Source organism: Heloderma suspectum, chromosome 7 (assembly GCF_057233095.1).
Source record: "Heloderma suspectum isolate Gila_16-S chromosome 7, 16-S_ref, whole genome shotgun sequence".
Taxonomy (NCBI): domain Eukaryota; kingdom Metazoa; phylum Chordata; class Lepidosauria; order Squamata; family Helodermatidae; genus Heloderma; species Heloderma suspectum.
This window is the reverse complement of record NC_139464.1, coordinates 106574258-106589191: the sequence shown is the minus strand read 5'-3', so window position 1 is coordinate 106589191 and position 14934 is coordinate 106574258. Positions and strand designations below refer to the sequence as shown.

General features: G+C 43.8%; 1 protein-coding gene across 4 annotated transcripts in view; it reads right to left on the bottom strand.

The window, feature by feature from the left end:
• CCDC146 (coiled-coil domain containing 146) overlaps positions 1–14934 on the bottom strand; it is a 97181-nt gene that overhangs the window by 13411 nt on the left and 68836 nt on the right. For all 4 annotated transcript variants that reach the window (XM_084811498.1, XM_084811499.1, XM_084811497.1 and 1 more), the window contains 5 exons: positions 14418–14604; positions 9123–9218; positions 4881–5051; positions 2120–2208; positions 1849–2013 (listed from right to left, as the gene is read on the bottom strand). In XM_084811498.1, coding sequence (XP_084667624.1) covers positions 1849–2013; positions 2120–2208; positions 4881–5051; positions 9123–9218; positions 14418–14604 — 708 coding nt within the window. The remainder of the gene's footprint in view (positions 1–1848; positions 2014–2119; positions 2209–4880; positions 5052–9122; positions 9219–14417; positions 14605–14934) is intronic.

The following is a 14934-nucleotide window of genomic DNA, read 5'->3' as shown; positions in this document are numbered from 1 at the left end:
CTTGTGATCGACGACAATTCCAAGATCCTTCTCGCTCGTAGTGTGGTTGAGCCACGTATCCCCCATCTTGTAACTGTGCATTTGGTTTCTTTTTCCTAGGTGCAGAACTTGGCATTTGTCCCTATTAAATGCCATTCTGTTGTTTTCTGCCCAGCACTCCAGTCTATCCAGATCACTTTGAATTTTGTTTCTGTCTTCCAAAGTATTAGCTATCCCTCCCAATTTTGTGTCATCTGCAAATTTGATCAGCATTCCCTGCACCTCCTCCTCCAAGTCATTAATAAAAATATTGAAGAGCACTGGGCCCAGGACTGAGCCCTGCGGTACCCCACTCGTTACCTCTCCCCAGCTTGAGAAGGTCCCATTGATAAGCACTCTTTGAGTCCGATTCTGTAGCCAACTGTGGATCCACATGATCGTTGTTTCATCTAGCCCACTTCGAGCTAGTTTGCTCATCAGGATATCATGGGGCACTTTGTCGAAAGCTTTGCTGAAGTCGAGGTATATGATGTCTACAGCATTCCCACGGTCTACAAGGGAGGTGACTTGATCAAAAAATGAGATCAGATTTGTCTGGCAGGACTTGTTTTTGACAAATCCATGTTGGCTTCGAGTAATCACTGCATTGTTGTCAAGGTGCTTCCAGATGGATTGCTTTATGATCTGCTCCAGAATTTTCCCAGGGATTGATGTCAGACTGACTGGTCTGTAGTTCCCAGGTTCCTCCTTTTTACCCTTTTTGAAGATAGGGACAACGTTAGCCCTCCTCCAGTCATCTGGCACTTCCCCGGTCCTCCATGATTTCTCAAAGAGAATAGACAGCGGTTCTGAGAGCTCTTCTGCCAGTTCCTTTATGACTCTAGGATGCAGTTCATCTGGCCCTGGAGATTTGAACTCATTCAAAGTAATGAGGTGTTCCTTGACCATATGCCTGTCGATCTCAAGCTGCAATCCTGCCCCTTCAGCCTGTACTTCGCCTTTGCCAGGGGGGTCATAGACCCTCTTTTGGGAGAAGACTGAGCCAAAGTAGGAATTGAGCACCTCTGCCTTTTCTTTGTCATCTGTTATCATTTTGCCATCCTTATTTAATAGCTGAACAACCATTTCTTTCCTCTGCCTTTTACTATGCACGTAGCTGAAGAAAGCCTTTTTGTTGTTTTTAGCATCCCTCGCTAACCTCACCTCGTTCTCCGCTTTAGCCTTCCTGACGCCATCCCTGCAATTCTGTGCTACCTGCCTGTACTCTTCCTTTGTTACTTGGCCTTCTTTCCACTTCCTATATGTGTCCTTTTTTGAAAAGGACACATTTTTTGTCATTTATTTATTGAATTTTAAAGGAACTCAGAGCAGCATATGTAGATCTCCCATTTTATCCTCACAACAATCCTGTGAAGTAAGTTAGGATGAAAGACAGTGAATGGACAAAGATCACTCAGTAAGCTTTGTGGCTGAGCAGGGAGTGATTTGAACCCAAGTCTCCCTGGACTAAGTCCAGTCTAACCACTACACCATGCTGAATGCACATTGGAACCTGTCTCCCATTCAAAGCAGTCCAGTCCAGATAGACTGCACCTTCACTCAGTCCAGATAGACTGCACCTTATATGTGCATCTGAATGTGTGTTTGATTCATGCCTGCAGCTCTTAATCTACAAGCGTAGATTGCATAAACCTGTTTATACATGCAGATTCTTTTAACTGCATCAGGTTCAATGTGTAGTAAGAATGCAGTGAAGCAGAAAATATACAAACAGAAGAGATACCATTTGTCATATAATAAGAAAATAAAAACCTAGTTGCTAAACATAGCCAGGAATAATTATGTGGAATTATTTATCTGGATGCTCACCTCTCCTTAATTACATGATTGTGCCTTAATATTTCCATCTCATTGTCTAGCATTTTGACTTTCTCTTTAATTTCATTTGTCTTCTGGCGGGCACAATGCACAAGGTTTACCAGTTTGTTTCTCTCATGTCGCACAATGTCATACATTTTAGCAAATTCTTTCATCCTGAAAATCAAAAAAATAGGGAAAGATGTTAATCATTTTAAAGTATCTGCTGTCCCTTGCTGTAGAAGAAGTTACTTCATCAAATCCATTGTCAGGGTTTTCTTACTGTCTCTGAATTTCTCTTTGCTTCTTCTTATGTTCCCTTATTTCAAAGTCTTTTGTTTTTATTTCTGCAATAATGTTATTCAGCCGTACCTACAGCAGAAATAGCAGTGAATATTTTGGTAATTGTAAGAGTTGTGAAAACATTTCTAAAAAACGAGTAGATAATGATTACGCATAACAATGTCACTCATGCAGTCACTTCCCCCCACTCACAGAGGGGTTCATCACACGGAACTTTTATCCTGCTATTGAGATGGCTCCCTCTCAGAAGTTTGCGGGCTCTTTAGATGATGCTGTTACCCTCCAGGGTGTCTCCCGCCATTTCCTCCAGCCTATCTCATGTTTTCCCCAAATGTAAAAAAAATGGTATTTTTTCCAGCCCACGGGACAGGAGCGCCATGACTTCCCTGTGGTCCAATAGCGGAAAAAACTGCTGTGTCTGCCTGCTGTGGGTGTTTGTTTTCAGTTGTTGGGGGGGAGGTCACACTGAGATTTGACAGGAGCAAGGGCAAGAATTGCCTGCCAATTGCTTCTCCTGCCTCTGCATTTTTCGATTGGAGGGAGAAGAGGGTAAAATGCCTCCCTGAAATGAGGGGAGACACATCTGATCCCCCACCGCACCAAGTTCAGAAGCAACGTCCTCTGTTGTTTCAAAGTACCACATTAAGTTCAAAGGGGCTCACTCCCAAGTAAGTGTGCTGAGGGTTGCAGACTTACAGGGTGATCTTATGTCTACTCAGAAGTAAGTCCCATTGCGTTCAATGCAGCTTACTCCCACATAAGTGCGCCAAGGGTTGCAGACTTACAGCACAATCTTAGTCTACTCAGAAGTAAGTCAGAGGTTTACTGGGGACTGCAAAAAAACTCTACAGCAGAAGTTAAGCTGCGAGAACAAGACTCCCCCCTCCCCCTGTCCTTTGCACACATGCCAGGGAGGGAGGAAGGCACTCCCTCAGTTCAAACCACATGGTTGCCGTGTAAAGAAGCCCTTCCTAATCCCGCAAAGAAACTGAAAGCAGGACGCTTCGGAAAGGATGTGGGGTTTTGCGGGGCGGGTGCGTGTGCTTAATGTAGAAACACCCTAAGACGTACGCACACTTACTCATTCCTCCACCACTGAAAAAAAGAAAAACAATGCTCTAGGAACAGGCTCTATGGTTCCTGCTGTAGAAGCCTCATTCCTAAACCATCCCTGGAGTATCCTAAGCAGGCAGGAACCTTGGAGCCCTGTTTCCTAGGTTGCTCTAGGAACGAGACTTCTATGGCAGGTATCATAGAGTTCATTCCTAGAGCAGTTTTCCTCTTTTTTATTTTTTCAGCAGAAGCAAATGCTGGGGGTTGGGCGGGGGGCTGCGCCAGACAGAGCTCGGGGGCCCGTCTGATATAGGAACTATGTGTCTTGCTCCAATTGCCAGATGGGGAAAACGAACCACAAGAATGGTTAGGTACCACAGTTCCCAATGCAGCCGCTCAAAATCGTTATCCCTATAGGCTGAATAAGTGAGAAAAAGATGAATACTTTTAATTTTTTTAATTACAAAATATATTTTGTCTCATTCATCTAACGCATTTTGCCCAATACTGGATAATTTCCCAAGGGAATTCACACTACAAGTTTCCAGCACAATAGCACTGTGGGAATGGTGCAACCAGGGAATGCCATGCCAAAGATCCCAGGAATCAAAGCAGAACTGTTCACTTGTCTGCACCATTAGAACATCACATTCAGTAGTCAAGGTAACAAGAAAGCAATGCAGTCAAATTAATTTTCTAGACGACAAGATGAGAAATAACGTAAGAAATAACTATTTGAAGAAAGTGGAGAAAGTCCATAACTATCACCAGTATTTCCCCTGGGAATTCACGAATCTCAGCTAGTTGTCAATTCTTGTTCTGTTTCAACTCCAGTCAAGGAACTAGTGACATAAAATCTTCAGCAACGATCTTTAAGGCCCATTTCTTAACTCTGAGTTTTATATGGCCCAGTTGTTAGCTCTCAACCTACTTCACTTACTTCACAGGGTTGTTGTGAGGCTAAAATGTGTGGGGTGGGGACATGTACACCATTTTGAGGTCATTGGAGGGCAGGCAGAATATAAATATAACAAACAAACATTGCACAGATTTCAAGCAATCCCTAGAGACTGTTTAGAGAATTATGGTTGTAAATTATCTGAACCAGTGCTAGACAATCTAGCACACAGGGCGAATTCATACATCATAACATCAAGTTAATGGTTATGCACTCTATTATACTATTTGTTCTTTGTATAGTTATGCCCAAGCAACAAATATCTGTCTAGATGTTATTTGCACTTAATATTTAATTAGCTTCATAGTTATTCCTGCTTTTTTAATTCCAGTATAGATAGCTGTCAGGAACAGTAATAAACATTAGAACAGTTTGATTTCCAAGGGCTCTGGCCACTCAAAGATTAAACTCCTTTAATAAACACCCATTCAAACTAACAACATTTTGGTACAAAAAGCAGTGAATGAAATAATAAACTTACCCAGCTTCCTAATTCTTGTGATTTCCCATGGAATGTGGGTGCAGGAGAGGAAGAAAAATAATTTCATCACATATAAGTATAGTTTGCCAGTGGTTTGGGTGTGAAACCGGCCTTTGTGCAATTTGTCCAATTATTAAAATATACAAGCCAGAAGCTATGGAGAAGGCAAAAGTATACAAGCTCCTGGCAAGTCCAGGTAAGTACTAATATCTAATGTACCAAACTAGCCATTTGTTGAATTCTTCTTACCTGGGCTTTTAAAGAATCCTTTGATTTTTGTTCCCTCTCATCAGCCTTGAGCTGAGTCATACGTATCAAGTTGACTACTTCATCTCTGTAATGTTCCTGAGCTTTGAAAAGCTGGTCTTCTTCAGCGATACACTGCTCAAGCATTCGCCCTTCAACATCTGTTGATGTTTTCTAGATTGAAAATATCAGGGGAGAAGATTAGGAAATTGATAAATTAACACAGGATATCCATAGAGCAGAGGAACAATATCTAATACAGAAGATAAATGGATGTATAACTAGTGTGAGCTCCAGAGGTGGGGGGGGGGGCTCAGTAAGATGCCCTTAGTGGGACACCCCCCCACCTCCTGTTCACCTCTGTCACTGCTGCCCATTCTCTCTAGGCACAACTGCCTAGAGGGAGAGCAGAAGGGAAAGGTAGGCTGATGTTCCATCTCTTTACTCTTGTCACCACTTGTCAGATAAGGCAGGTGAACAGGCAGTGGAGCAGGGAGATTGAGGGTAAGAGAGTAAGGAGCCTCTGAAGATTGACAGTGGACCCCCTTCAGGAGTGTGGGCCTTGGCGGGTGCCCAATGATGCCTACCTCTGATGCTGGCCATGCATAATCTACTAACCCCTCAATAAATTCTTATTACAAATAAATGACATATGAAGGGAGACCATCACATCTCTCTAGGAGTTAGTGCAGAAAAGGAATGCTAAGCAATGATGTGAGTAGAAATCCTGCCAATGCAGATAACCTCCTTTTCCTCTTATTTATAAGCACTACATTCATGCCAACTCTGGCTGGTATCCCTTGCTTCTCTAAAGGGAAGTAATTTCCTTAGAGAAGGTGAAGAAATTGTACTGGTCCTAGTTGTCAACAAAGGAAGCTGTCACTGGAGCAGTGAGAAGTACAGAAATGACATGTGCTACAATTCTCAGGCTCCATGTTCATTAATGGTGCAATGCTCCTATCATTTTCTATTTATATCTTTGCTTGTAAGCATTTAACCTGTCCTGAGGCTTGATGATAAGGCAAGCTGGAAAATTTAATAAATAAGTGAGTTCTGCACTTATCCAAACTCGATACTATAAAAGTTCTTCAACTTGCACCACTCTGCAGGCCGGAAGCAGAGTGAGTGTGGGACTAAAACTGTAGGACTAGTGAGTGCAGGTTGTTGACTGGGTGGAGCCTTCATGAAATTTACTTAAGAAAGAATAGTCATTCTTTTCAACACATCCTTCCTCTATAATTTATCCTAACCAGGTCCCCCTACCCCAAAATAAAATAAATAAGGGCCTTGGAAACATTCAGGTAGACCTGACCTCAGCATGTGGCTGAAAAAACAGGGTGCTACGTTGCCAGATCTACAACTGTGCAAAACAGAATGACTTGACAAGATCCCCTTGACTGATTGCAATTTTTGCATGATGTGACCTCAGCTCTCTTTGTGCTAAAACCTACTGTCACAATGCCCTGTAACCTGGCAAAGCAGTCATTTTGGCTTTTCCTGTAAATAGCTGAGGCAGCAACGCCCATGTGATGCAACCCATCCTGTCACGTCTTTCCCCGGGGCTTTCAAATCCACAAACATGAAAGCCCTTTGTAAATAACCTGTCTGGCAGAGCTGGGCAAAGCATCCCTTTTTTTGGGGGGGGGGGTGTTTCTACATTAAGTAACCTCCCCTCCCAATCCACATCCATTCCGGAGCTTCCTGCTTGTGGTTTCTTTGTGGGAACCTGCTTTTGGTTTCTTTGTGGGATTAGGAAGGGCTCGTTTACAGGGCAGACACATGGTATGAACTGAGGGAGTGCCTCCCTCCCTCTCTGGCATGTGTGCAAAGGACGGGGTGGGGTGGGGAGGGGGATTCTTGTTTCTGTAGCTTAATTTCTGCTGTGCTGTTTTCTTGCAGCCCTCAGGAAACCTCTGACTTACTTCTGAGTAGACATAAAATGTAAGATTGTGCTGTAAATCTGCAATCCGTGGCACACTTATGTGGGTGTAAGCCACATTGAACTCAATGGGACTTCCTTCTGAGCAGACATAAGATCGCCCTGTAAGTCTGCAACCCACTTGGAGTAAGCCCCATTGAACTTAATGGGGTGCTCTGAATCAATAGAGGACGTTGTTGTTAGTATAGCCCACCTTTTCCCCCAATACTGGGACTCAAGGCGGCTTTACAACATTAAAACTTATACAGTTAAAAGCTATAAATAGAAATATAAATACAAGTGTACAAAAGTTAAAATATAATTAAATCATCAATATTAAAATTGTAAAAATATCAAAACATTAAAAGACATTGTTTCTGAGCTTGGTGGGGTGGGGGATCAGATGTGTTTCCCCTTCATTGCAGGGAGGCATTTTACCCTCTTCTCCCTCCAACTGAGAAATGTGCTCAAGCATTTACATGGCAGACACCTGGGAATCGAGGAAAGTCCTTTCTCAGCAAGACTGGAGCTGAGGCAGGAGTTGCAATGAACAGGCGATTCTTGCCCCAGTGCCTGTCAAATCTGCTCCTACAAGCCCTGCTCCCATCCTCAGTGCCTCTATCATCCTGACCATGCATGCCCCCAGCAACTGAAAACCAATGCCCACAGCAGGCAGGCAGAGAGCGGTTTCTCCTGCTATTGGATAATTTCACGGGGCGGTCATGGTGCCCCTGTTCTGTGGGCTGCAAAAAATTCCACATTTATTGCGTTTGGGGAAAACATGGGACAGACTGGGGAAAATTGCGGGAGACACCCTGGAGGGTAACAGCATCATCTAAACAGCCCGCAAACTTCCGTGACAGAGCCCTCTCAATAGCAGGATAAAAGTTTCATGTGATGAACCCCTTTAATTAACACCTTGCTAACTTCATCTCTCAGCCCAGCAAGGTGAGAACCAGCATCTTCCTGCCTATATGACTTGATGCAAATTGACTAATTCAATGGTGGCTGTCCATCAAAGCCATCTCTAGCTAAACCTAATAAAATGGACTAGTGTTCTTTGTTTCTTGGGCACTGGGGTCTGCCGTCACTCTGAAACCCAGGCACCCCTTTTAGGTAAGAAGGTGCTCAGCATATGTTCCAGTGTCCTCTATGAGCAAATAAGTTACTTCCAAGAGTTCAGTGTAGTTAGCTAGATTCCTTTGATGGTTTCATTTTCTTTTAAGTGTACATTGCTTCCCTTCTTGCCTCTTTTAATATTCTCTTTAATAAACATGCTCTCTTAGTTTGGGACTGGAGGTTTGGAATGTGAATTTTCTGACCAAGAACCAAGGGAGAGGGTTTTCTCCCCTGACATTAACTTGCCACTTAGCAATACTAACAGAGTATTTGGATTCATGCCCATGTGGTAGGATGTAGAGTAAGGGCTCGCATGGACAGGTACTCAATCAAGGAAGATAATCAGTTCGTACCTCTAAATTCTCCCAGTCCAGAATTAGAGGAAAACAGGAACAGTGGTGGCACAACCCTTCAGGGCAAAGTGGAAACAATTTACCCTGGCAGGGGAGATAGTAGCACAGATGTGTGCCTGTTACACCTGCCCACCTATTTCAAGCAACATTATATTAAGAGATTTAAAAAACAGTACTGAATTTCCCAGGATTAGATTTTTTTTAAAGCAAGCTATTCTGTACCTAAATATCTAATGAGCACCTATAACGTATTAAATCAAAGTTTGGCAAACATCCTTTTTATGTTGCAGAATGAAAACTAGCTAGAAAAGCATTAAATGAAGAACAGTAATCACTGTCCAGATTGGGCCCAGGCTCCCTGGTTTGGTTTCTGACTCCGATTCAGATTCGGAGGCGGCGCTAGAAGCCCAGCAGAGATGGGGAGCGGGGGAGGAAATGTCCCATGACCTTCTCAGGGACTTCTCGAGCAGGACGGCCAGGCTCAGAGACCATCTTGCCCCCTCCCTGTGGGAACCCAGCCTCTGTCAGAAGGGGAGGAAGCACCGGAATTGACAGATGCTAGAGCCTGCCGCCACATTAAGTAGGCAGAGCTGAAAGGATGTGGGAGGTGTTCTGCCAGTTCGGCTGCCCATCAGAAGTTGGGTCGGGAGGAGTCTGAAGGACGGAGCCCATGGGGAAACCTGTCCACTTCTTAACAAAAGCCCTATTTAGCTAATTAGGCCCAGAGGACAGCTCCCAGCCTTTGTGGATGCTACAGGTGCTATTCATCAAATAAAAGAGTTTGTGGAATTCACTGCCAGTCTCTGTTGTGTCACTACTCAGCGAGAGGGCTTGGAATCCCTGACAATCACCTACCTCCTGGGCCAGATTTCTCTTACTAATTTCAACTTCTCTCTGAAGCTCCCTTCGCCTTTCTAATAGCGTCCCATCATCTTTAGGAACAGCATCTATCTGTAAAAGGGAAACCAGGGACAGTTAGCATATACAAAAAAAGGAAATTGCAATATTTTAATATAACTGGTATTTTAAAGTGTCTTCCTTAAATGTTAATTGAGTTAAAAATAAGATTTAGTAATTTAGGTACAATTCCAGCTGTTTAGATCAATGCTTCTCAGCTTGCTACATAGGATGTTAAAGGGCAAAGTTGGAAAAACAACCAGCACAGTTCAAGTAGGTACTGCAGCTGTGGCTTGAAACTATATAGTCTGAAGAAGTCATATGAAGTTCAGTGGGATTCTATGGGCCAATAATATTGATCCCGCCCTAGAGCCAAGAGCAGCCTGATCCACAATAGCCACAGTGCTGACACGCCATGTTCTATAATGATGTAATGCTGCTGTTGCAAGCACACCTAGGCATGTATATGTGCGTTGGCATAGCTTGCCCTGTGGTGGCTGAAATGCCAATGGGGCCTTTTTGTTTCTTCCTTTAACTGTTGCACTTGGAGAGGGGGATTTCAGGAGGAAAGCAGCTGGGAAGGATTAAACCTCCCTTCTCCACATGGGGTCACCCCAATCCAGGTCAGGCCCTGGTGTGCTTACTTTAAGGTAAAGAAAAAGAAAGGAAGCTGAATGCTACATCTTTAAGATAATGTGTAGTTTGACTGTGAGGGGGAGACAGGGTAAGAGAAAATATGGAGCTCTTTGTAAGTTTTTAGAAGCTATTTCAACAACAAACAGTGAAGCACCAGTTTCTCTCCATTCTTCAATGGGAACTGATGATGATGCAATTGGTTCTTTTGGTTCAACTGCAGCAAGATCATATAGTCTATGTGGCATTTACTCACAAAACAAACTTTAGTGCTGTTGCCCTGTCTTTTGTTGGACTGTAGCTAGGAAAGCATAGGCATAAAGGAAGAAGGCACAACTGTACAGTAAGCAGTTTCACAAAGAAATTCAGCATTTGCGACTCTGCTGACATGAAATAACGTGCTTCCATCAGTTTCAGTTTCCTGATTCTGTGAATGCTTATTTGTGCACTTCCCAGACTGTTTAATGCCATAGGGTCGTGCTGGGAAACCAAACGCCCACAGCAGAGGGCAGAAAGACACTGCCAGCTGAAGCCAGTTCATAGTAGGGATGTACGAAAGTCACTTACCTGGTCTCGCAGCTTGCTTCGTGGTGGGGGGGAGGCGCTTCGCTTCTCCCCCCGAAGTTCAGGCCGGGGGGGTGAGGCTTCCTGCCTCGCCCGGCCGAAATTCAGGCCGGGGGGGAGGCTTCCCGCCTCGCCCGGCCGAAATTCAGGCTGGGGAGAAGCGCCCCGTCTCCCTGGCCACGAACTTCAAAAGAAAAAAAAAAACGCCCCGTGATAGGCTACGTAACTATTTATGTAGCCTTTCACGGCTAGATCTGCAAAGTCAGCCGTGATAGGCTACGTCAATCGTCACGTAGCCTATCACGGGTGACTTAAAAAAAAAAAAAAGCGCGTACGCAAATGGCGGCCCCCATAAGGAGCCGCCATTCGCGTTCCTTATTTGGTCCCTGTAGTCTACGTAAAGATTTACGTAGACTACGGCGAAAATAAGGGCAACGTTATTTGCGTTGCCCTTATTTTCGCCGTAGTCTACGTAAATCTTTACGTAGACTACAGGGACCAAATAAGGAACACGAATGGCGGCTCCCTATGGGGGCCGCCATTTGCGTACGTGCTTTTTTTTTTTTAAAGTCACCCGTGATAGGCTACGTGACGATTGACGTAGCCTATCACGGCTGACTTTGCAGATCTAGCCGTGATAGGCTACGTAAATCGTTACGTAGCCTATCACAGGGGTGTTTTTTTTTTTTTTACTTTTCTTGTAATGGTGGCGGCGGCAGCCGGTCGAAAGACCAGCTGCCGCCCCCGCCCCTGACGAAGACCTGCCAAACCGCCGCCGGGACTCACCGCCGGGAGCGACATTCGTGAAAAGTGAGTCCCATCCCGGGGGGGTGGTGGAGAATTTCTCCCCGAACCTTCGGAGGACCGAATGCGTTGGCACTCGGACCCCCGAAGTTTCGGGGAGAAATTCTCCCCCATCCCTAGTTCATAAGGGTTTGAGAAAAGGATCCATATCTATCACACCCTAGCAACAAAGAGATAACACATGTAGCACATGTAGCCTTTACTGAACAGCGTCCGGGATAGTGGAGATCCTGAAAAACCCACGTGTCGGGTTGCCAACCAGCATGGCAAGTCATTGCACAACATCAACCAAAGGAGTTTATGCAAGCACAAAAAATGTCTTACAGTGTGAAGTAACCTGGTAATATTACACTACAATATTACAGGAGAAAATCCATATGAAAGGAACCCAACCATTGATATTAAAGTAAGGGGGGGAAACTCAAAAGTAAAGTGGGTCTTGGCTTGGAAGAAAAGGACTGCAACTGCATTTACATTATTACTGAAACACCATATTTTTAATTAAATAACTAAATTACTTTTTAAATTCATCTGTTAAGAGAAAAGCATTGACACAACTTATTATTTTCTGAGTCAATTTACTTTAATTCAGGCATGTTGAATCTCAGGCCTGCGGGCCAAATCAGGCCCTCCGGGGTACCCCAAATGGCCATGCCCCCTTTCCTTGGCTCGCCCCCTTTCCCCCAACTGCCGATCATGTTGTGGTTTCCTGGCTTTTGCCATTATTTTCTATGCTAAAATATTAAAATGCCTCTCCTAAGGCTTCATTATTGGCAGCTTTAAGCTAAAACACCCTGGCATTTTTGGAATTTTGGGTCCCCGCCCCTCTTGTCTTTGGCCTCGCCCACCACTGCAATGCAGCCGTTGAGAGCTTCTCCAAAACTGAATTGGACCCTTGGGCTGAAAGAGGTGCAACACGCCTGACTGAAGATAAACTTATGTGGTCTGTATTCACCCATAACTTTTCCATAGATGACATGGTAAAATATAATATTCCACTAAGTACATTGCTGCAGTGGGGACACAGTACTGTTTCAGGAGGACACAGATAGCAATACATATTTTTAATGTTTTCAAGTTAAACATTTTCATTCCTGAAATGCTGAGGCAGTGTTGAGAACAGGGACAGCAACGGATCTAGGTAATTTTAGACTCTGGAGTTAATGGTCTTATGGTCTCCCTTCCTTTCAACAGGCGGATGTATCACTTCAGTTGTTCAGCACACAACAGTGTTCTTCTCTCCCCCTCCAACCTCCATTCCATGCTTTGCATGGGAGGGGAGGGGCTGCGGGACCCTGGACATCACCTCTGAAGTGCAGCCCTAGCTATATCACCGAACAGGGGTAGCCTTGTTGCTTTAAAACAAAACAAAACAAAACAAAACACTGGCTCAAGTTATTGCTGGGTAAGCAATATTGAAGATGTGTACAACTTCCAACTATCACTATCATCATTTGTGCTGCTGAAGACTTGATTGAATAGGTTCCTGTGACACTCATAAACCTATACTCTTTTCTCCGAGGGGGTGTCTCCACCAGAGATTTACTCCAAGCTGGCTGCATTTTGAGGTTGTTACGGATACATGACATCATGGCCATCCAGCAGCCACCCTGGAGCTCATCAGGGAAAAGCCGGATTTCCTGAGACGACTTAAAGTCCGATTATTTTCCTTAAGTTGAGTTATCTGCAGTATAGTTGTTGTGTGTTCCAATCCCCCATTTACTTCAGGTATGCTAGCCCTGCCCAGGAGTGTGACCCTAGTCAAGGAGTGTTTCCTGTCTCCCATCCCTGTGATTCCCAGCACAAGCTAATTAGTGTCTATTCAGAAGTAACACCCATCGGGCTTGTCCTCCAAACGCGCACATCGGAAGTAATTAATTCTCCCCTCCATTACAGCGATCAAGCACAGCAATGGTTTATAAAGTTTGGGACTCGTTACGGGGCTTGTCTCCCAAATGTGCACACCAGAAGTAATTCATTCGCCCCCTCAGTTACAGTGATTCAGCGCACCAACAGGCTATAAAGGGGGCTGATTACAAGGCTTGTCTCCTAATTGCACACAAGGGGAAGTAACTAATTTCACACCTTCATTACAGAGAAAGGGGGGACAGCCTGGACAGGGGGAAGCCTCTCTAAATGGTTGAGCAGCCCCTGCCACTCAGATGACGTTCACTCCACCCCCCCCCCCCAGAAGTATGTCACGTGAAGCGACTTACAATAGGGCGATGCACACCCTCGTGGAGCCCTGCCTGGATCAAAACCAGCTCCTAGAAAAATGCGGGTAAGCCACTCCTTCCTTCTCCTTCCGTTGACATGGAGACACGGCCCTAGGCATTAATGGCAGCTATTCACTCACATGGGGAAAGGTTGGAAATGTCTTACAATACTGAGCACGTTGAGAACAGAGAGTATTAGCTGAGTGAAGAATCACATTTCACCCTAAGAACATATGACTGACTCGTGGGAAAATGCGGTAGTACTATATATAAGTACCACACTGAGGGATCCTGTACAGCAAAAGTATAAAGTGTGCAGCTATTGTGGTATAAACCAATTGTCTGAAAAGGCCTTTACTCTGATTTTTGCTTCCCTTTCTTACCTGCTTCCCTTGAGTTTCCTATCACACATACCTATATCACTTCCGCTTTTCTCAGTTAGTTTAAGTTTAATTCCTTGCCTGCACGTGGAGTTTTGCAGAGCTCTGGTGTGTATCATTTTTGGGGAATCTGCCCTGCCACACATCCAGTTACTAGCATCCAACTGCACTATAATCAAGGTTGGGTGTAGTGTTGGAACAGCGTGAAACTGAAAAGCAGCATCTACATAGTATTTATAATGCGATGCACTATTTCCTTTGAACAGGAACATGTTCTCTCACTAAATACAGAGCTCAGTAACCTCCAGTGCAAACACTGCCAGATTCTCAGCCACCTTGGTTTCAGTTATCCCTGCCATACCTTTCTGATCAAAATCTTTTTGCTTTCTTGTTTTCTTCCTGCTGCAGTTTTTTTATACCTAACTTGCATTTTTTGGAATACAAGCACTTTGTTGTCGGGGCTGTCTTTGTTCTGGGATTCTGTGTAGCCTGGCAAAAACCTGTCATGTATAATAATTATAGTTTTTTAGACACTAACACTTTAATAATATGGCAGAATAGGAAAAATATATGATCCTATCTGTGGAAATATTTTCAAATTAATTTTTAACTTACTACCCAGAAACAGTATTGCTAATGAACTTATTCATACAGACCTCTAATTGCATTCTCTGGTAATGCGTTCTAACTTGCTCCAAGCTCTCCTGAGCTATTTTTAATTGCATCTCCATCTTTTTAAAGTTTCTGAAGTCTCGGTCTCTCTCTCTTTGCATCCGACTCAAAGTATCGTGCAGTTTTTGCTTCGCCACAGCATAGTTGCGGTAACCCATTTCTAAAATACCCCTAGATAAGTGCAGAGAAGCATTTTGTAAAAAAGAAAAGAAAAGGACGCCTGGGCATGGGATAGGTATAAACAAAAATAATCACTTCATTTGTGTTGTCTTTAATGTTTTTTTACTGTATAGTATTTTAAACCCTTGTGAGCTGAGTTAAGTATATCTTGATATATTAGGGTGGGAGATAAATTATAGAAATAAATACAATAAAAATAATATAATCAGGGTGAAAAACATTGCTGGGCACCAATCAAAATATGAAAGTGGCAATGAAAGAACCATAGTCTTCAAGAACAGCTATTCAACTATTTCACAGAGGTATCTGTATTGTTCTGTT